The 23,228-nt window shown below is 45.1% G+C and overlaps 1 protein-coding gene across 1 annotated transcript in view; it reads left to right on the top strand.

Moving 5' to 3' along the window:
• ANKRD27 (ankyrin repeat domain 27) overlaps positions 1 to 21,100 on the top strand; it is a 60,971-nt gene extending 39,871 nt beyond the window's left edge. Inside the window, exons 20-30 of the mRNA XM_068992127.1 lie at positions 1,098 to 1,157; positions 1,242 to 1,361; positions 2,460 to 2,504; positions 5,075 to 5,197; positions 13,278 to 13,475; positions 14,156 to 14,275; positions 15,171 to 15,332; positions 16,874 to 16,985; positions 18,230 to 18,308; positions 18,496 to 18,568; positions 19,822 to 21,100. Of these exons, the coding sequence (XP_068848228.1) occupies positions 1,098 to 1,157; positions 1,242 to 1,361; positions 2,460 to 2,504; positions 5,075 to 5,197; positions 13,278 to 13,475; positions 14,156 to 14,275; positions 15,171 to 15,332; positions 16,874 to 16,985; positions 18,230 to 18,308; positions 18,496 to 18,568; positions 19,822 to 20,052 (1,323 nt within the window). The 3' untranslated portion in view covers positions 20,053 to 21,100. The remainder of the gene's footprint in view (positions 1 to 1,097; positions 1,158 to 1,241; positions 1,362 to 2,459; positions 2,505 to 5,074; positions 5,198 to 13,277; positions 13,476 to 14,155; positions 14,276 to 15,170; positions 15,333 to 16,873; positions 16,986 to 18,229; positions 18,309 to 18,495; positions 18,569 to 19,821) is intronic.
• The last annotated feature ends 2,128 nt before the right edge of the window (positions 21,101 to 23,228 follow it).

Here is a 23,228-nt window from a genome sequence, read left to right as displayed (position 1 = left end):
TACTTTCGCCTCTGGATCATTCCCAGCCCTCATCTAGGGAGTTCTTTTAGTTCCTTCCTGTCTTCTAGGAGTACCAGTTTTTGTTTTTAAACCACGTTATTGAGGTATGAGTGACATACAGAAAGCTCCTCAAGATGGTAAAAAGTCTGCCTGCAATGCGGGAGACCTGAGTTAGATCCCTGGGTCAGGAAGATCCCCTGGAGAAGGAAGTGGCAACCCACTCCAGTGTTCTTGCCTGGAAAATCCCATGGATGGAGGAGCCTGGTGGGCTATAGTCCATAGGGTCACAAAGAGTTGGACACGACTGAGCAATTTCACTTTCAATTTCATTGAGGTATGCGTGCCATATAGAAAGCTGTACACATTTAGCATATGCAACTTGATGGGTTTGGAGGTAAGTCCACGCCCATGAGACCAGCACCACAGTCTATGCTGTGAACAGATGCATCACCTCCGGATGTTTCCACCCCTCTGCCCTCTTTGTTTACTATTATTATTGTGTGTGTGTGTGATAAGGGCACAGTGTAAGACCTAGTTTTCGGAGTTTTCGGATCCAAGTTTTCAGAGGTTTAAATCCCTGCTCCTGGCCCAGGGGAGGGGAGCAGGCTCAGCTGCCCATGCCCTCATGGGTTCTCAGCTTTGCAGCAGCCAGAACTGGGGGACTGCGTGAGGCCACCCTTGGTTGGAGATGCCCATGAGGGGCTGAGGGCACCTCTGTCCTGGAGCTTCTCCCAAAGGCCCTTCCAGAGGGAGATCTGCAGACAGAAGAAGCAGATGGCCATCCTGCTCGGCTCTGAGCTGCCCTCACTTGCGGCCCCTGGGTGCCAGTGGAAAGGCCATGTTTTAGGCCTGTGCACAACCAGCCCGGGCTGGACCAGGCAGCCTCTGAGGCTCCTCTGTGCCTGAGTAGCCTTGTCCCCCGAGCCCATTGGTGGGAGACCAGCTCTTCCTGCTGGACTAAGTGTGAATCTGAGTAGGTTTCCACCCGCTGTGGGCCTGGCTGGGCTGTGTGCCCTCCCAAGGAGGTGGGGGCACCATACAGGTGATGAGACTTTGGTGACTCATCTCAGGACTCATCCGCATCCCCTTCATCCTAGATTCTGTCCATCATGGAAGCTCACCATCTGTCCTTTGAGAGGAGGCAGAAGTCTTCAGAGGTAAGATGGCAGGGCTGCACTCATCGGCCCCGTTCGCGACCAGCCTCTGTCTGGCCCTCACCCCCTCATCTTGCTGGGCTGTAGGTGTCTGTGCAGGCCCCTCAGTGCTCCATGGACTCCATCAGCCAGGGCTCGTCCACCTCCAGCTTCTCCTCCGTGTCGCTGAGCTCCAGGCAAGACGAGCCCAAGAAGGACTACAGAGAGGTGAGGCCCCCAGACGGCAGGGTGGAGGGGACCTATGTGCTGGGGCCCAGTGAGCCCCGGCCTGACGGGGGCCATGCCGTGCCCTTGGGGGAAGCCCAGCCTCCTCCTCCTTGCCCTTCATGGACACATGTGCTTAAGTGTCTGTGTGTGTGTATGGGAGTGGGTGTGTGTGATGGGAGGGGAGTATTCTAAGAAGCCTACAGGTAGAGACACCTGTAGGCCCACTGCTTTAAGATTATTTTGCAAAGCACACTCTCTGCCCTTCCCTCCCGCTCCGTCAGCACACTTATTAACTTGGTGTGTCGTTCCCGACTTCCTGCAGAGGTTATGGAGATAGTTACGTGTCCTCTCGCACTACGTTTTATAAAAGCTGACTTATGCCCTGTTTGTTAGTTTTTTTTTTTCCTGTCTAACTTACCTTAGAGCTTGTCCAGAGTCAGCCCACAGAGCAGACCATGGCATGGATGTGCCCCAGTTCCTCCCCTGTGGTTGGGGAGCCCTCACTGACCCCACCCCGGGGCCCCTCCACCCCTACCACCCCTAGCTCAATGCAGAACCACAGCAAAGAAAAGCCTGGAGACATGCTCCAGGGTCTAACACAGGCCGGGAGTGGATCCATGAGCTTTAACCTCATGGTATCCTAGCTGGTGGATAACGAGAGCTGAATAGATGCAGGTCTGACGGGTGGTTGCCCTTAGGAAGCGCTTGGGCTCCAGGTGGCTGGTGCCCCCCTGTGCCACGTGAGTGGCAGGTCATCTGAGAGGCCTTATATGGAGGGTGCCCTGTATGAACAACTTAGGGGATGTGTTTCAAAGATACTGAATGAAATCAGGAGACAGGAAAGCTACTAGGTCTTCAGAATGCTCTTTTTTTGTTTGTTTTTCTAATAAGATGAATTTCACCTTTATTTATTCTTTTTGACCATGAGGCTTGTGAGAGCTTAATTTCCAGATCAGGGATTGAATCCAGGCCCCCAGCAGTGGAAACACCGAGTTCTAACCACTGGACCACTAGGGAATGCCCAGAATGTCATTTTTATTGTTTCTATTCTTACCATATTATTATATTTTCCCTTACATTCTTTTTCCTTTTATTAAGGTAGAAAAACTTTTAAGAGCTGTTGCTGATGGAGACCTGGAAATGGTGAGTTTTGTTTATTAATTAATAGTTTATTTTTTAGAAAGATTTAGGTTCATAGCAAAATTGAGCAGGAAGTACAGACAGAGTTCCCATATCCTATCTCCAAACACATACAACCTCCATAAAAATGGTGAGTTTTTAGAAGTGAATTTCAAATGGCTTGCTCTCAGCTGAGGCAGCTGTGCCTGTTTGTTTCGTCTCCAGGTGAGTTAGGAGCTGTGGGGGTCTTTGTTCACGTTCACGCAGAAGGGGTGCATTTCAAGAGTGATGGTGATGGGATGGGACGTACCCCCAACGAGGCAGGTGGGATAAAGCCTCAGAGGGAGCCAACCCCGCCTTTTAGACATTCATATTCCAGGAGGGTGGCGACGCTGGCAAGAGGGCCGGACCCCACTAGCTGGGAGCAAGGTGAACAGACTGGGTAGGGGATGGGTAGAGGTGGCGAAGGGGAGGAAAGAGCACAGAGGGCGTTGGTGTGGCCTTGCAAGGAGCTGTGGGCGGTGTGGCATCCTGGTCAGGAGGCTGAGTCCCAGGCTCGGAGCTGAAAGGACCCACAACGAGCAAGTGTCCAGATGAGACAGCGCTAAGGTGTGTGTCCTAACCCTGCCAGTCAGGCGACGGGGAACAGCTATGATGAGATCACTGGAGACACTCAGGGGCAGTCCCCCTGGCTTATCTTAGGCTTCCTGAAAGGAATTTGTTCTGTCTTCCACTTTATTTTTTTTTAATTAAAAAAATAAATCTTTTTTTTAATATTTATTCGGCTACAACGGGTCTTAGATGCAGCAGGTGGGATCTTTAGTTGTGGCCTGTGGGATCTAGTTCCCTGACCAGGAATTAAACCGAGGCCCCCTGTGTTGGGAGGAAGGAGTCTGAGCCACTGGACCACCAGGGAAGTCCCCTGTCTTGCACTTTAAAGGGAGGAGTAGATTAGCCCTTATCAGATTTGGAGCCTTGAGTGGATCGGGTTTACAAGAGCGCTTTTAAGAGTCATGTTTCAAGAGTGCTTCTCAAGGATGATGGAGTTTGGGGTGGTGGACAGAAGTTCCTGGGATCTGAGTAGCACAGTCTCCGGGGGTATATGGAGTCAGAACATAGTTGTCAGTGTCTTAGCCTCTGCCCAGAGCCCCCTGTGAACCCACAGCCTGACTCACAGCTCCTCTCATGGGGGGATCCGGGGTGTGGATCTGGCCGGTGCCAGCTGCTCCCCTCTTGAGACCAGCCCCGGGGAGGCCAGCGTTCTTTAGGGAAGCCAAGGAGGAGTTTCTCAGGCTCCTACGAGTATAGAGGAGACCGACCCTTCTGTGGCACGACACATCTGCTTTCATCCTGTGGGTGGGCAAGGGGGTGGGGCTGCTTATGGAGGAGCTGAGCAGAGGCAGGCTGCCCGGTGCCCGGTGGTCACCACCCAAACCCATCCACACACACGACAGAGCCCCGATCCCACAGCCCGAGACCACTGCCCTCAGCCCCTGCCCCCATCGTATGTCTTCTAACCACTGCCAAGAGGAATCGCCCTGAGTCCAGTCTGTCCCAGCCAGCCTGGGAGGTGAGGCCCCGGGGTCAGGTGAGGCCTTCGGCCTGGATGGAATATTCGCTGTCAGCAATGTGGAGGGGCCCTGGAGGGGTGATGTTTGGAGGTGCATAGGATCTTCCTGGGGCCCTCTGTCACTCCTTGCAGGCATTTGCTGACTTCCCCAGGGCTCAGAACCACGCCTGGAAATGTATTTGTGTTTTCTCACATTTAATATCCTAGAAACTGGCCTTTACTGGAACATAAATTTGACCTGTTAGGGGTCTTTCCAGTGCTTTCGCCTGTGAGCTAGAGCATGAACGTGGAAGGGATGCTTGTGAAGTCAGAGAGCCTGTGTTTAGGTTCTGGCCACCACTTCCTTGTCACGTGGTCTTGAACAAGTTGTTGGCCCCTTGGAGTGAGTCTGCTCCCCGATAAGATGAGACAGACTGCTTGTCAAAGGAGGACATGATAGCATGATAGCATGATAACATGAGAGGAGGTGCTCGCGAGATGCTCCAGGACCAGGGCTTTAAAGCTGTCACCCTGAAGCAGCACCACGCTGCCCCTTTCTAAGACAGAAGAGAAGAATCTAATGCAAGCTGCAGAAATGGTAGCTCCATCTCTCTGTCACCACTAAAAGGATTTAGGAAGGCCTGAGCACAGGAGACCTGGAGTCCTCAGGAAAGAGCACCATCATGTGTAAGTTACTTTGGTGGTGGTGGAGATGTAGGTCCTGATTTGGGAACATTTGTGTGTGTGTGTGTGTGTGTGTGTGTGTGTGAGTGACACTAATGTGTGTGTCTGTGCACGTAGGACACCATAGCTTGTACAGGAGCTGAGGACGGGTTCTCAGTCTAACAGGAGCTGAGGACGGGCTCTCAGTCTAACAGGAGCTGAGGACGGGCTCTCAGTCTAACAGGAGCTGAGGACGGGCTCTCAGTCTAACAGGAGCTGAGGACGGGCTCTCAGTCTAACAGGAGCTGAGGACGGGCTCTCAGTCTAACAGGAGCTGAGGACGGGTTCTCACTCTGCGCTTCTCCTCACTGCCCGACACCAGGTGCGTTACCTGTTGGAGTGGACGGAGGAGGACCTGGAGGAAGCAGAGGATGCTGCTGGGGTGGTGGATCTTGAGTTCTGCCACCCCTTGTGCCAGTGTCCCAAATGTGCTCCAGCTCAAAAGGTTTGGTGTCACTTCTGTTGGAAGGTGGGGTGGGTGTAGGCGGCCAGTTCCTCTTTTTCCCTTTAGGAAAGTCGTCCCCTTCCCAGCCAGCTAACGGCCGAGCGGCTGGCTGCAGGTGTCCCTTGAGACTCAGCTCAAGGTAGAGGAAAGTGGACACGCGTGCAGGATCAGCTTGGGCTGCCTGCTTTCTGAATGCGCAGGTCAGGGCACAGGGCCACGCAAGAGGGTTTAGTGTTCCAGGGGTTCTCAGGGCCCCTGAGTCACAAGGCAGGAGCTTATGAACAGACACACACCAAGGGGCTGTGTCCGTGTGGCCATGGTCCCCTGGGGAGGCTGCAGGCAACATCCGCTGCCCTCTGCCTTTGCTCATGTTGGTGCACCCTCTGTGGGAGGGCCCCCTCCTAGCAGAGAGAGACCCCTGTTCCCTCTCCACCCCCCACTTCCCCCAGTGGTAATAGCTTGCAAAAGCACGGTACATATCCTGACCAGGGTATCGCCATGGATACAATCCATCCGTCTTAGATCTCCCCAGTTTTACTTGTGCTTGTGTGCATGTATATATATTTAGTTCTGTCTCATTGTATCACATGTGAAGGTTTGTGCATCCACCACCACAGTCACGATGCAAATCAGTTTTCACATCACAAGAAAAATCACTCATGTTGCCTCTAATAGCCACACCTCCTCACCCAACCCCACCATCCCTGGCCCCTGGTCACCACTAATCTGTTCCCCAGTTCTAATATTTTTGTCATTTCAAAAATGTTATATAAATGTCATCAATAGCAGCATGGAACCTTTGGGGACTAGCTTTGCTCACTCAGCCTAATTCCAGGTTGTTGCGTGTCATCAACACTTTGTTCTTTATTACTGAGCAAGCTGTAACACACCACTGGGCTGGAAGAGGGTGAGGGGTTAATTTAATCACAGCATGAAGCAATTTCCTTTTGTGTCTTTTTGAGAAATTACAAAGGAGAAAGAGATAGTAGGTTTTAAGTGAGCAGGAACGTACGTTTATCTGACAAATTCAGCAGACACTGTGATGTGTAATTCAGTTCCTTTTTACAACTAGTGAACTGTGAGGTGGAAAAAACAAAGCAAACAACAAGAAGAACAGCAGAGATATGGTGACTGCCTCCAGCCATACAGTCATCGGCTGGGCCCGACGTGCTACTTCACATCCTTTGAAACAGCATCTGCCTTTTTTAATCCCTTTGATTTTTAAGCAGCCCACGTAGGAGAGGTCAGTTTTCAGGTTTTTGGACTTAAATATCCAGCAGCATGGGGACAGAACAAAAGTCACACATCCCAGTGTGCACCCTCCTGCAAAGTTTCTTAGGTTAGAGACATCCATGGTGAAGCTTTTTTTTTTTTAATAAGGTAGTATTATCTTGTTCTGTATCTGTTTTGTAAAGTCAAATTAATTTTCTTAACATGGGACCTTGCGTTAGACAGCTAGCACGTGAGCACATACTATGTATGCAGCATCATTTACAGCTGCTCAAAAACAGTGAACTACTTAGGTAAACATTTAACAGGACATAGATAGGTTCTGTGTGCTGGAAATCACAAAATGTTGATGAAAAAAATCAATCAAAGAATGCCTAAATACTTAGAGAGATAAACAGACTCATGAAGCCTCAGCATAGGAAAGAAGTTATTTCTCCCCAGATTGATCTACAGTTTTAATGCAATTCCTATCAAAATCCTAACAAAGCTTTTGTAGACACAGACAAGCTAATTTTAAAATTTATATGGAAAGCTGCAGGTCCCAGAATACTTAACAACAATCCTGGCAAAGAAGAAGAAATTAGGATCACTCTACCCAATATTAAGGCTGACTGTGTAGATACAGTAATCAAAACAGTGTGGCCCTGGTGAGGGACAGACGCACAGATCAGACAGATCAGAGCGCTCAGAAACAGACCCACACACATAGAGCTATGGAGGTCCAACAGGAAGTTGGTGGGGACAGGACAGCCTCATCAACAAACGGTGCTGGAGCAAATGGATGTGTTCAGAAAAAAAAAAAGAATCTCAACCTAAACTCACACCCTGTACAAAAACTGATGCAAAGTGGATCACAGACTTAACCGTAAAATGAAAATTATAAAACTTTTAGAAAAAAAAAAAAACAGGAGGAAATCTTTGGAATCCACCATTTAAGCAGAGAGTTCTTAGACTGGACACCCACAGCATGATCCATAAAGGACAAATGGATAAATTGGACTTCTCATTTATTTTTTAAATTAACTTGTTTATTTTAATTGGAGGCTAGTTACAATATTGCAGTGGGTTTTGCCATACATTGACATGAATCAGCCATGGGTGCACATGTGTTCCCATCCTGAACCCCCCTCCCACCTCCCTTCCCACCCCATCCCTCAGGGTCATCCCAGTGCAGCAGCCCTGAGCACTCTGTCTCATGCATCGAACCTGGACTGGCGATCTATTTCACATATGATAATATACATGTTTCAATGCAATTCTCTCAGATCATCCCACCCTCGCTTTCTCCCACAGAGTCCAGAGGACTGTTCTTTACTTCTGTGTCTCTTTTCCTGTCTTGCATATAGGGTCATCATTACCATCTTTCTAAATGCCATATATATGTGCATTAATATACTGTATTGGTGTTTTTCTTTCTTACTTCACTCTGTATAATAGGCTCCAGTTTCATCCACCTCATTAGAACTGATTCAAATGTATTCTTTTTAATGGCTGAGTAATACTCCATTGTGTATATATACCAAAGCTTTCTTATCCATTCGTCTGCTGATGGACATCTAGGTTGCTTCCATGTCCTGGCTATTATAAATAGTGCTGTGATGAACACTGGGGTACACGTGTCTCTTTCAATTCTGGTTTCCTTGGTGTGTATGCCCAGCAATGGGATTGCTGGGTCATATGGCAGTTCTATTTCCAGTTTTTTAAGGAATCTCCACACTGTTCTCCATAGCAGCTGTACTAGTTTGCATTCCCACCAACAGTGTAAGAGGGTTCCTTTTTCTCCACACCCTCTCCAGCATTTATTGTTTGTAGACTTTTGGATAGCAGCCATTCTGACCAGCGTGAGATGGTACCTCATTGTGGTTTTGATTTGCATTTCTCTGATAATGAGTGATGTTGAGCATCTTTTCATGTGTTTGTTAGCCAGGGACGGGGAAGCCTGGTGGGCCGCCATCTATGGGGTCGCACAGAGTCAGACACGACCAAAATGACTTAGCAGCAGCAGCAGCAGCAGCAGCAGCAGCAGCAGCAGCAGCAGCAGCAGCAGCCATCTATATGTCTTCTTTGGAGAAACGTTTGTTTAGTTCTTTGGCCCATTTTTTGATTGGGTCATTTATTTTTCTGGAATTGAGCTGCAGGAGCTGCTTGTATATTTTTTAGATTAATTCTTTGTCAGTTGCTTCATTTGCTATTATTTTCTCCCATTCTGAAGGCTGTCTTTTCACCTTGCTTATAGTTTCCTTCATTGTGCAAAGTTTAATTAGGTTCCATTTCTTTATTTTTTCTTTTATTTCCATTACTCTGGGATGTGGGTCATAGCAGATCCTGCTGTGATTTATGTCAGAGAGTGTTTTGCCTATGTTCTCCTCTAGGTATTTTATAGTTTCTGGTCTTACATTTAGATCTTTAATCCATTTTGCGTTTATTTTCGTGTGCGGTGTTAGAAAGTGTTCTAGTTTCATTCTTTTACAAGTAGTTGACCAGTTTTCCCCAGCACCACTTGTTAAAGAGATTATCTTTTCTCCATTGTATATTCTTGCCTCCTTTGTCAAAGATAAGGTGTCCATAGGTGCGTGGATTTATCTCTGGGCTTTCTATTTTGTTCCATTGATCTATATTTCTGTCTTTGTGCCAGTACCATACAGTCTTGATGACTGTGGCTTTGTAGTATAGCTGGACTTCTCATTTAGAAACTTGCCCTGTGGAAACCCATGCAAAGAATCTACAGGCAAATTACTGACTTAAAAGAAAATGTCTGCAAACCACGTATCTGACAAAGGGCCAGAATCTAGACTACATAAAGAACTTCCAAAACTCAATAGTAAAAACAATCCAGTAAGAAAATGGGCATAGAAAATGAACATACATTTTACCGAAGAACATTTAAAGATGGCAAATAAGCATGTGAAAGGATGTTAAAGGTCCTCACCCTTCAGGGAAATGCAAATTATAACCACCATGAGATAGCGCTACACACCTATCAGAATGGCTAAAATAAAAATTAGTGAAAAGTGACAACACCAAATGTCGGTGAGGATGCGGGGAAATTGGTTTACTCATCCATTGCTGCTGGGAATGTAAAAGCCACTTTGGAAAAACATGTGTCTTGTTGTTCCGCATAAAACTAACCATAGAATTACCCTGTAATTACAATATGATTCAGCAGTTGCTTTCCTTATTGATCTTAGTGGAATGGAAGATCCACTAATGGCAATTGATCTTAGTCGAATGGAAACATGTTCTCACAAAAACCTGTAAACAAATGTACACAGCAACTTAAAAAAATTTTTTTATTGGAGTATAGCTGCTTTACAATGTTGTGTTACTTTCTTCTGTACAAAGTGAATCAGCTCTATGTATACTATACCCCCTCTTTTGCATTTCCTTCCCATTTAGGTCACCACTGAGTCGAGTTCCCCGTGCTACACAGCCATTTCTCACTAGTTATCGGTGTTATCCATAGTATCAATCCTGCATATATGTCAATCCCAATCTCCCAATTCGTCCCTCGCCTTGCCCTCTTGGTGTTCCATACCTTTGTTCTCTACGTCTGTGTCTTTATTTCTGCTAATAGGTTCATCAGCAACTTTATTTGCCATATCCCCAAACCAGAAACAACCCATGTGTCCTTCAATAGATTAACTGGCTAAACGAAGTGTGTCAGGGGCCTGCTCCGTGGTAGAGAGTAAACTGTTGATGACTCGAAACAACCTGGGATCAGGGCATTTAGTTGTCTCCTGCTTTGGGCTTTGTGAATAAACCAACCGAGAACATTTGTGTGTACAGGTCTTTGTGTAAACATATGTCTACTTGCGTAATTACCCATGAGTATAATTGATGTGTTACACAGGACTGGAAAAGGTCAGTTTTCATTCCAATCCCAAAGAAAGGTAATGCCAAAGAATGCTTAAGCTACCACACAGTTGCACTCATTTCACATGATAGTAAAGTAATGCTTAAAATTCTCCAAGCCAGGCTTCAGCAATATATGAACTGTGAACTTCCAGACATTCAAGCTGGTTTTAGAAAAGGCAGAGGAACCAGAGATCAAATTGCCAACATCCGCTGGATCATGGAAAAAGCAAGAGCGTTCCAGAAAAACATCTATTTCTGCTTTATTGACTAGGCCAAAGCTTTTGACTGTGTGGATCACAATAAACTGGAAAATTCTGAAAGAATGAGAATACCAGACCACCTGACCTGCCTCTTGAGAAACCTGTATACAGGTCAGGAAGCAACCATTAGAACTGGACATGGAACAGACTGGTTCCAAATAGGAAAAGGAGTACGTCAAGGCGGTATATTGTCACCCTGCTTATTTAACTTCTATGCAGAGTACATCATGAGAAACACTGGGCTGGAAGAAGCACAAGCTGGAATCAAGATTGCTGGGAGAAATATCAATAACCTCAGATATGCAGATGACACCACCCTTATGGCAGAAAGTGAAGAGGAACTAAAAAGCCTCTTGATGAAAGTAAAAGAGCGTGAAAAAGTTGGCTTAAAGCTTAACATTCAGAAAACAAAGATCATGGCATCCGGTCCCATCACTTCATGGCAAATAGATGTTGAAACAGTGTCAGACTTTATTTTTCTGGGCTCCAAAATCACTGCGGATGGTGATTGCAACCAGGAAATTAAAGGACACTTGCTCCTTGGAAGAGTTATGACCAACCTAGACAGCATATTAAAAAGCAGAGAAATTACTTAGTCAACAAAGGTCAGTCTAGTCAAGGCTATGGTTTTTCCAGTAGTTATGTATAGATGTGAGAGTTGGACTGTTAAGAAAGCTGAGCACAGAAGAATTGATGCTTTTGAACTGTGGTGTTGGAGAAGACTCTTGCAAGGAGATCCAACCAGTCCATCCTAAAGGAGATCAGTCCTGGGTGTTCACTGGAGGGACTGATGTTGAAGCTCAAACTCCAATACTTTGGCCACATGATGCGGAGAGCTGACTTATTTGAAAAGACTCTGATGCTGGGAAAGATTGAAGGCAGGAGGAGAAGGGGACGACAGGATGAGATGGTTGGATGGCATCTCCTACTCAATGGACATGGGTTTGGGTGCACTCCGGGAGTTGGTGATGGACAGCGGGCCCTGGCGTGCTGCGATTCATGGGGTCGCAAAGAGTCGGACACGACTGAGCGACTGAACTGAACTGACACAGGAGGTATATGTTAACTTCATAAGAAATGGCCAGTTTTCCAGAGTGATTATAGCATTTTTCATTCCCCACCAGCAGGTGTGAGAGTTCTAGTTGACCTATATCCTGGTCAACACTTGGTATTTTGACTTTTTAACTTTAGCGCTTCTGGTTAAGTGTGTGGTGGTGTTTCATCATGTTTTTCCCATTCTACTTCTTCACTTGTTTGTGATTTTTGAAGTATAACTTACATACGGTAAAATTCACCCTTTAAGTACAGCATAGTTTTTTAAAGAGATAATATTTTTCATCATCAAGAAGTGAACTAGATAACCCAAGTTTTAATCCGTGATCAGTCACAGAAACCATTGACATATTCATTCCACTATCAAATACTTGATTCAGCATCACAATTTAATGTTTGTTTTTAGTTCTATTGGTTTGTTTGCCCTACTAATTTAGTGATTGATTTTCCTTGTATCTGCATGATTGGTTTTAAAACTATTGTGAATAATAAAGAAGTTCCATGATAAACATGAAGGGGAGCTTCAGCTTGAGAGATAAATAGCCAACAGCTTTCTGAGGTTTGACAAACGAATGCTTAACCACCAGCGCAGGCAAGATAATAGACTGTCTCTATCACCCCAGATATTCCCTCTTGCCCCTTTGAAGTTGGCTGGATCACATGTTCCCTCTCCTGTCACTCATGTGTTTTGTGACCCTTTAGTTTTGTGATTCCTGGTTTGATTTGCATTTCCCTGATAACTAAAGATGTTCTTTTATGTGCTCATTTTTTACTATTTATTTGGCTGTGCTGGGTCTTAGTTGTGGCGTGTGACCTCTTAGTTGGGGCATGTGGGATCTTGTTCCCCTACCAGGTACCGAACCTGGGTCCGCTGCATCGGGAGCATGGAGTCCCAGCTACTGGACCAGCAGGGGAGCCCCTTAGGTGCTCCCTGACCGAGCTCAACTGTCTTTTGTGAAGCCTTTTGCAAATCTTACACTTTTTTTTTTTTTAAGTTGGATTGTCTTACTGAGGAGAAGGCAGTGGCATCCCACTCCAGTACTCTTGCTGAGCTGTAAGCAAGCTTGTTCTGTTTTGAATTTCTGGTTGGTACAAGTCCTTTTTCAGATATACATATTGCAAACATTTTTTTCCCCATCTGTGACCTGCCTTTTCATTTTCTTACTTGCCTTATGCAAAGAGCAAGTATTAAATATTTTTATCGTCCAGTTTATCAAACTTTTCTTTTGCTTTTTGTGTCTTAGCTATTCTTTGCCCATCCCAGTGTAGCAGATTTTCCTTTGTGTTCACTTCAAGTTTAATAGCTGTAGCTTTTATATTTAGGTCTGCGATGTACTTTAGTGTGTGTGTTGAGTGTGAGGTTAGGGTTGATGGGCAGTTTCTGCTTATATGGATATCCAGTTGTTCCAGCACCATCTGTCAAGACAGGATTTGCTTTCCCCATTGAACTGCCATGGCATAATATGGTATCATTGTAGGGGGCTTGCTTTCTTGAAAATGGAAGTTACACTTTGATATATCAGACCTTTCTAGAGTATTAATTCACTTACAGGCAACCCGATTCAGGATCCCGCTGTGATTCCAGATTTTACAGAGGGGCTGCTGGGACAGGTGGCTTCAATTCCTTTAGCCAGTTTTCTTAAAAACTAACAACAGTTGTTTCCACCTCTGCACTTAACTAGAAGCTGGCAAAGATTCCCGCCAGTGGGCTTGGTGTGAATGTGACCAACCAGGACGGCTCCTCCCCACTGCACGTTGCTGCCCTGCACGGTCGAGCAGACCTCATCCTCCTCCTTGTGAAGCACGGTGCCAGCGTGGGGGCCCGAGACGCCAGCCAGGCTGTCCCACTCCACCTGGCCTGCCAGCAGGGCCACTTCCAGGTATCGGTGCTGATTCTCGGGCAGCGTGGACAGGGTTAGAACCTCACCTCATGAAGATACAGCAGAGGGGGAAGGTGGCTGTTTGAAAGGACGGGCCTGTGTCCTTCCTCCCAGCCCTGAGATTCTGAGACGCACAGGGCAGGGCCGCTCAGTAACAGAACACACGGCCCTGGTGCTTTTGCGGGTGGAGCCAACCAGAGCCAGTCCTGATTCTCACCCCCGCTGGGAACTGCCTCTCTTATTCTTGGGCTTTGGTCATTGAGGGCTGAACTGTGTCTGACCACCTCTGTGTTCCCACAGCTCCTGTCTTGTGCCAGACAGTTTAATATCTATATTTTTCATCTTCCCTTATTAGTTCTACTGTAAGCTTATTAAAGACAGGGATCATGTTTCAGGTAATGCCTAGCATCAACTTCCTAACATGTAAAACTAGAGTAGTTATTGCAGCTCTCCAGAGGACATACAGTGAATCAATGACAAGCACTGGTGCCTGGCACATGCCTGGCCTGCAGGAGACCCTCAGCCCAGGTTAACCCCTTCGTGCTTGAGCTGGTCTGCTTTCTCCTGAGGGTCAGACATGTGTCTAAAGAGCTCCCTGGATGAACCCACAGAAAAGCCAAAAGAATATCAAGTTAGAGGATCTCTCCCTGCAAATGTTAAATTTTTCTTCTCTGGGCTAGGTGGTGAAGTGTCTATTAGAGTCGAATGCAAAACCCAATAAAAAGGACATAAGTGGAAACACACCCCTCATTCATGCCTGTTCCAGAGGCCACCATGAAGTCGCGGCGCTGCTGCTGCAGGTAAGGCACCCGCCACCCCTGCCCCCACCCCGGCTCAGGAGCTGCTGACATGGGTTGGCATGCAGGGAGCCCCTGGCAGCACCCTGGGGAGGCGGCAGGGCTCATGATATAAGCGGGCCCTGGGAGAGGAGCTCTGGAATCAGGGGCTTTGGAGTCAGTGCTGCATCAGAGATGCAGGGTTAAGGACTGAGACACTGCTTTTCCTGGAGGTTGGGGTCTTGCCTCACTTACCAGGTCAGTTGAATCATTACCTGAAATGTGAGCTGAATGTCCTTTTTTTCCCTCTCTTGATGAAGGTTGTATGTGTTGACTGTAGAAGGAAGAATTTTTAAAAGTAGGGGAAAACCCAGCTTTTCCATAACCCTGTTACTCAAGGGTAACTAGTTTGGGTGACTTTTTGAAAATGTGCATAGTTTAGATCAGTATTGTTTTCTATCCTGGTTTTTGTTTTTTGCACTGTGTGACATGTGGAACTTCCTGGACCAGGGATCAAACCTGAGCCCCTGCAGCGGAAGCACAGTCTTAATCCCTGGACTACCAGGGAGGTCCTCTATCTTGTTTAACATAGAAAACCATTTATTAAAAATCTGAATTTTTTTAATGGTTGCATAATTATGGATGTACTGTAGTTTTCTTTTTTTAAACTCTTTCTGCTTAATACATTTAGATGACTTCTATTTTTTCACCTGCTATTGAGTGATAAATGCTGTCATGAGCATCTTTGTACATAAATCTTTTTTCCTCAGTATTACTTTTACCCCTAACATTTTAAGACAAATCTCAGACATAGAGAAAAGTTGAAGGAAGGTTATAGTGTACATGCATATGGCTACCACATCAATTCAGCGTGGGCCATTTTTAGCATTGCTCTCGACTGTACTGTTTTTCTTTCTAGCATGGAGCCTCCATCAACGCTTCCAACAACAAGGGCAACACAGCGCTGCATGAGGCTGTGATAGAAAGGCACGTCTTCGTGGTGGAGCTGCTACTGCTTCACGGAGCATCGGTTCAGGTCCTGAATAAGAGGCAGTGCACAGCGATCGACTGTGCTGAACAGGTAGGTGGGGCACTTCCTTGTTGAGGGCATCCCAAGCTCCCTTACAGCTCTCGTGGATCCCCCACTTTGAAGCCAGATCTGAGAGAACAGTAGCCGGACCTCTGACTCACCGAGCTGGGCTGAGTTAGCATGCCAGAGTCTGCCAGTGTGGCTACACCCCTGGTCCTTGGTCATTTGGTCAGAGGTGGCCTGCTGCGGAGCCAGCGGTAGTTTTTTTTTTTTGCCATGCTGCATGCCACATGTGGGATCTCAGTTCCTCAACTAGGGATCAATCCCATGCCTCCTGCATTGGAAGCACAAAGTCTTAACCACTGGACAGCCAGGGAACTCCTCAGGGGTTCCTCAACCAGGGATCAACCCCATGCTTCCTGCTTGGAAGCATAAAGTCTTAACCACTGGACAGCCAGGGAAGTCCCCAGGGGTAGTTTTCAAAGGTCCGAGTAGAGGTGCCTCTCACCCACTGCAGGCCTTGGTGCCCTGGCCTGGCCCGCAGTCCAGCAGTCAGGTGCTTGCGGGGAAGAAGCAGGATGAGACAAGATGAGCGTGCTGGTCTCGCCCTTCCTGCCCCGGGAACCCATCACGGTCTTAGCAGCGCAAGGGAGAAAGTGTGTGCAGTCCGTGAGCACACCTTGAGTTCTGTGAGGGGCGGACGTGCACTGTGGGAAATGGTGAGGGAACAGTCTGCTCCTCCTGGGGAAGGGGCACCTCCTCACTGCTCCTCTGTTCACGGTGAATCTTTATGCAGTTTCCTACTCAGGTAGACAACCGGTAGGCTGTGGAACTGCACCACTGACACTTTTAAGTCACCATAACCCAACCTACTCATGTTGTTCATTCGCTAAGCCGTGTCCGACTCTCTGCGACCCCACGGACTACAGCATGCCGGGCCTGCTGCAGTCCCAGCGTCAACTCACCATCTCCCAGAGTTCACCCAAGTCCATGTCCTTTGAATCGGTGATGCCATCGAACCATCTCATCCTCTGCTGCCCTCTTTGCATTCAGCCTTTCCCAGCATCAGGGTCTTTTCCATGAGTTGTCTGTGCATCAGGTGGCCAAAGTATAGGCTGAGTTTATTTACTTAGTATATTGCATCACACTGCTGAAGTATAGGCTGAGTATATTTATTTAGTATATTCAGTGTAGTCTGCAGTATATTCATTTCTAATTTTCAGTTGTATTTCATAACAGAATTGACATGTTTTAAACATTCAGTTTAGCACTTCCTCAAATGATGAGTATCTTTCATTGAGTACTTCCATGTGTTGGGCACTCAGTAACCTCACAGTAACTCTCCAGTAATAGATCCTGTTCTCATCAACCCAGCTGCACAGAGCAGTGAAACACGGGCAGAGCCAGCCACCAGATGCGGGGCTGTGCTCCACCAGTTTGTGGCCTCCAAGTTTCATCTGTAGTGGCTTCTTTCTTAGCTTTTCTGCCCAGCCACGCCAGCACTGACACTTAGATTAAAAACAGGCAATAACCTCCTAAGAAAGAATTTTAAAAAAACCCGTCACTGTTACCTTTTCCTTTTCAACTTATAGAATTCAAAAATAATGGAACTGCTTCAAGTTGTACCTAGCTGTGTGGCCACATTAGACGACACTGGTGAAACAGACCACAGCGAGTACATCACTGTTAAGATCAGGAAAAAATGTAAGAACTCACATTCTTTCTGGAATTCTCAGCTTGGGTTTATTTGGAAATTCATGAGTGGTTGCCAGTTTTCACCTAACTATAAATGTAAAACGTAATTATAATCATGACTGGGGGTGGGATTATAGGCACCAAAGAAATGTATGTTATAGCCTGTTTCATCGACTTTTTTGGATACTGGCTTTCTGGTCAATGGCAGCGCTTCCCAAGGAGGTGAGGAGGATGCTTGTATGCCTTACCCTGAAGGTCAGGCCCCCCCTTGCCAGCTTTGGAGGAGGCCCTGCCTCTGGTAGGTCTGTTCATATCTCGAGTTCTAAATCCAAGCCTTTTTCTAAGCATTTCCTGGACATCTGGGATAAATGCTACCTTTAAATATTTTTTTAAAAAATGAAGTAGTGCTATTTGCAGCAACATGGATAGACCTAGAGATTGTCACCCTGAGTCAGGAGAAATATCGTATGACATCCCTTATATGCGGAATCTAAACAGAAAGGATACAAATGCACTTGCAAAACAGAAGGAGACTCAGAAGGAACTTATGGTTGCTGGCAGAGGGGAAGGATGGGAGGAAGGGATGGACAGGTTCACACTGGTGTGTTTAAAATGGATAACCAACAAGGACCTACAGTATAGCATAGGGAACTCTGCTCAGTGTTACATAGCAGCTTGGATGGGAGGGGAGTTTGGGGGAGAATGGATACATCTATGTAGGTAGCTGAGTCCCTTGGCTGTTCACCTGAAACTACCACAACACTGTTAATCGGCTACACACAAATATAAAATAAAAAGTTTAAATGTTAAGAAAAGATCTCTTTTTTAATTTGCAGGTGTATAGAGGTTAACAGTAATTAGAACAGCAGCTGCCAAACAAAGGGTGGGGCTGAAGTATTTTCTTATTTTAATAAAAAAGTTGTTATAGATGGGGTAAACTTTTTAAAAACTTATTGTTGTAGTTTGAAGTGTAATAATGTGAATAAATCTATTCACATATCTGGATAATCCTGAGGCTGTCTCACCATAATTGGTTGTGCCTGGGGAGTATCAGTGTATTAAGGGTTTATTTTTGTTTCATGTGGGGTCACACAGTAATACATAGATATCTACTAACATGTTTCTGTAAGCAAATTAAATCCTTAATTTCCTAAATGTTGTTAAACTTAAAGAAATGTTGAAAGTTTGCATCTGTGCTATACAATTGTTAAACTACCCTTGAAAGTTTTCAGATGTTATCCTTTTATCTACAGGGAATTCAAAAATGTATGATCTACCAGATGAACCTTTCACAAGACAGTTTTACTTTGTCCACTCAGTTGGTCCATTTAAGTGAGTATAAAATTCAAGTTGATTTCTGTGCTTTTGACCTTAATTTTACTTACAACTCAAGCACATTATTTGCAGCTTTAATGAGTATAAATAAATCTTCACCCATCAAATGCTGCCACCTCGTGGCCAACCAGAATATTTTGCACCACTATCCCAAACACTTACTTTAGTTTGTTTTGGGTTTCAGGGCAAGGACTCCAAAGGAGATTATGGCACGAGACAGAAGTGTCCCTAATCTTACTAAAGATACTTTGCATGAGGTGAGTTATTAAACACTGGCTTATACCATTATTTTTTAAATCCTAGATTTTTCAAAACTAATCCTTGGAAAAGACATCTCTTATTTCAGTAGTCCTGTCATTGGTAAAGAGTTACAAACAAAATGAGTTTGGTGGCAAGATTAAATATTGTTATGTTTAATAATGCATTTCTGAGCTGAGAAAGGAAAGTGAGGGAAAAGTGGCAGACAGTTGAGACACATGGAAAAGATCCCGCAGTTCATAACATGCATACTAGGTGAACTATCTGAGATTTTACTGTGTGAGCTAATTCACTAACGTGTTAATCACTAATGGAAGGAAGAAAACACATCTGAATATAGATAGTTAAAAACCTTGCGAGTATGGTATAATGTTGCTGAGAGTCAGTTTTGCTTGTGGCCACCTTCCTACAGCACTATTTAATACTCATTATAAAAGAAGCCTGCTTTCCTTTCTGTGGTGCTATTAGGTGGCTCTTCTCAGAAAACATGGCTTTTCTTATTAAATTATAATTGATTTACATTGTTGTGTTAGTTTCTAGTGTACAGCAAAGTGATTCAGTTTTTCATATATACATATATATTCTTTTTCAGATTCTTTTCCATTGTAGTTTATTACAGGATACTGAATATATTTCCCTGTGCTATACAGTAGGGCATTACTGAAACATGGCTTTCCTTATTGGTACTCATCAATATCATACGTGCCTTATTTGAGAAATAGAATTTATAGTATGTCTGGCATAGGCTTGCTGGAACAAATATACTACCATTCTAAATCTTTTAGCAAATTAAAGTGATTTTTGTTAATATGACTGATCTTGATTTCACAGTTAATCTTCCCTGGCTTTGTTAATAGGCCTGCTTCTGGGTGGAAAACCTGCAGACTTTGAGATATGCCTGGGTTCAAGTGCTAGCTTTCCCTTGCTAGCTGGGGGACTTCAGGCAGATTGCCTAACTTTGCTGATCCTATTTCCTCAGCTGTATGCGCAGTGGGGATGACCACAGTACATATTAGTTAGAGTTGCCAAGACTAAATGTGAAAACACGTGAACGTGTTTACACTGTGCCCGACATGTGGAGTATGCACAGGTCACACTTTCACTGCAGGGATGTTAAGAGTTGAAATTATGCCTGCAAAGTACTTAGCACATTGATGACACCTCAAGAAGCGCTCGAGGGTAGCTGTTACTCTGGCGGTTGTTTTCAAGTACAGTGCAAATGTGGAGTGTTTGAATCATATCTTTTCTTTAGCCAGGGAGACAAAGAGTCACACGGAAGCACAATAACCTGCCAGACCAGGGCAGGTCTGAGGCTGCTGACAAAGGAAACGATCAGCTGGAGAGGCCTGGACCAAGGCAAACTGCTCCCAGAAACAGGAGGATGCTCCGTAGACACACAGTCGATGATACAGTTGTACCCAAGGGCCCAGAGACTGCTGGCAACCTGACCACTCCCCAAGAGGCTAGCATTTCCCAGTCTTAACCGTAATAAGGAGGAATTATCTACTGCCAAGAAGCAAGTCCTCAACAAGAAGATGCTGCGCATGAATACAGCTTCGCACTAAATTTGTTTGGCTTGAGAGAAAAGCAGAAAGGTCCTGAAAGCTTTTCTGTGGCTGACAGAATACAACAGAAGGTCATCGCTAGCTCTTTCCTCTTCAGAGCTAATGGATACACTTGAAAAGGGATGGACAAAAATTCCAGTGGTGTCCAGATCTTTAAGACACTTCCTAAGTATTTGGGTTCCTGGGTTACAGTGAGAGGTTTCATCACCAGATTCTGACCTCCTTCTACTGAAAGGTGCTAAACCTCTGATGTGTATGAACTAGCAAACCACAGTCCAAAAGAACTCCTCCCTCTGGGATGAGCCGAAGAAAAGCAATTTAGGTTTCACTGTACTGTGGAGGCTGGGCAGAAATATGGCATTTGAATAAAGAAAACAGAGCTGAAAAATGTCCCTTTTAAGCAACACTTGAACCCAAAGATGCCTAAATGCCATTTTGATTGCTCATTTTAGTTTAAAGGACACATATGACATGTTCTACACTATGTATATGGGGAAAGCTGGGTATACTTTTTTCTTCCAACAAAGTACAGATAATTGACCACTGCACTTATACACCTATAGCAGTGTCTCTAGAAACATCCCTTTCTGTTAAGAGCCCCCCTAAATGTCACACCAGGTGGATGTTTACTGAAGAGAGTAGACTTGGCACATCTTCTCTTAGTCTTTTGATTCAGATTCAAAACTTACAGCACAAACCAGGTCAAAGTAACTTTATGTTAGGATTTATTGCCATTTATTCCTTTTTATAAATTTCTATAGATTATACTTCTTATTTTTTTATGTTACTAATTAGTCTAAAGCTGCAAACAGGGGTTTGTCCTGAGTACATTTTCAAATAACTTTGTAATAGGGAAATGGTTTTGTGCACGTTCTTGGAAATACTTGTGTATGTACAGAAGGGAGGGGCTGATTATTTTTCTATAAAGTAATTTATGATTTTTAATTTTCTAATGTGCCTTGGATATGTGCCAAATGATGGGAAAGAAACAGTAAACTTTATGATTCTTGAATGTGTCGTAGTACACTTTTTTCAGTTTGTTCTCCTGTGGTGATATGTTTCTCAGCCTTTCTGCTATCAACATGTGCTTGGTGTGTGGAATCATCTTCTCCCACTGGATAGACATTTTATTTTTCAGCTAGAGATAGAAGTGTGACTGTAACGTGTGAACTGGCTCATTTGGAGCAGATTATCCAGGGCTGCTGACATAGTCCAGTAAGCACAGTGCCTAGTGCCCCCGCAAAGGTATTTTCATTTCTTTTAGCAGCAGAACAAACTGAATATAATACAGCTACGTAGCCCAAACAGCAAATAAGCACGGCTGCTTTGGAAGTTTGTTCTATTTTTCCTCCTCTCCCCCACTTTTAAACAAAACCACCCTATGGGGCTAAGCTCCTGTGCTTTTCTAGCATCCCGATAAGAGACCGACACTGTGCAGTTTATTAGCACAGTCCTGTCCAAGATGCAAACACATACATTGGAAACACCTAATTTTGGGGGTGGTACAAGAGTTTTGAAAACCTACCATGAACCTATCTGCAGGGCAGGAATAGGGACGCAGGTATAAAAGAATGGACTCGTGGACCTGGCACGGGGCAGTGAAAAGTGAAGTCGCTCAGTCGTGTCCAACCCTTTGCGACCCCATGGACACCAGGCTCCTCCATCCATGGGACTTTCTAGGCAAGAGTACTGGAGTGGGTTGCTGTTTCCTTCTCCAGGGAACTTCCCGACCCAGGGATCGAACCCAGGTCTCCCACATTGTAGACAGACGCTTTCCGTCTGAGCCACCACTTGATCTTAGCCAAAAGGCCAGGGTGGCACTAACTGAGAGCAGTGCTGGCATACGCACCGCTGTGTGTAAAATATCCATGTCGAGTGGGGAGCTGCGGTAGCACACGGAGCTCAGCGCAGTGCTCTGCGATGGCCTCGAGAGCGCCTCACGAGGGAAGAGGTGTGTGTCTACACGCAGTTGGTCCACTTTGTTGTATAGCAGAAACTAACACAACACTGTAAAGCAACCATACTGTGATTAAAAACAAACAAACAAAAGAAATATTGAAAAGGCCACACTTTCACGTATACCCTCCCTAATTCTAACAACTGCCCTGGCTGGTAGGAAAGTCAAGTGAGGAGGTTTACAGAAATAAGGGGCTAATTTGCTTGCACGGTCAGAGCTGGGGTCAAGGCCGTGTCACCTGCTTCCAGCTGGGTGCACCCTTCACCTGGAGATAGAAATACCATGAATGGGACTCTCAATCCTGGGGGAGAAGTTTCCTCTTGAGCTATTCTGGTAATCAGCAGGGTGAGCAATCTGAAGTGATTACCTCAAGTATTTTAAAAAACACATGTGTTTCTAAGTACTTTCTCAAAACTAAATTTGACAACTTAGAAATTGGTAATGCCAAAATTCCTATTTTGTATGAGAATGTTTTGAATTCAGAGTATCGTCAGTTAAATCAGAAAGGTGAGAATAACCAGCCCCCACCCCCTAGATGGAAACATATTCCACCCCCTGCAATGTCATGAAGAATTTCTGTCCTCAGTCACTTTCCATTCTCGAGTGTCTCTGAATTAGGGTAAGTCTGGTCCCTCAACACATTCACCCCAACAGCTGCCGTAACAGTGGTTATTTTGTAAGACAAAGCATGTAGCAAACTTGCTCAGAGCTGTCTAGTCTCCTTCCAGTGTCTCTATGTAAAATTTACCTATTAACTGGGATTATTTTTTCAAAATCCTTGATCAGATTTTATTTTGGTGATTTACTGCTCCTCTGAACTCTTCCTGATGTCCTTAATGGCTCTACTCATTTATTTGTTTACTCAGGAATACTAGACATGTATTCTAACAATCACGTCACTAAACTTTAAGTCTGAAATAGAGTAAAATCTCAAGTATAATTTAGAAATATATCAGCAGTGTATATATCTCTAGCTAGAGACTGGAATGATGAATCACATTTTCCATCACCTTTCCTGCTATTAATCCTACTGAGCTCATTAAATGTTATGTACTTCCTCTGGAGCTGGGTCCCCCAGGACTAAGACAAAAGTTACACCAAACAGCTCACTTGAGAGTTAAGCTTATGATTCAAAGT

This window comes from Capricornis sumatraensis, chromosome 20, assembly GCF_032405125.1.
Source record: "Capricornis sumatraensis isolate serow.1 chromosome 20, serow.2, whole genome shotgun sequence".
Taxonomy (NCBI): domain Eukaryota; kingdom Metazoa; phylum Chordata; class Mammalia; order Artiodactyla; family Bovidae; genus Capricornis; species Capricornis sumatraensis.
Note: the sequence above shows the minus strand (reverse complement) of the source record. Positions and strands in the feature narration are given on the sequence as shown.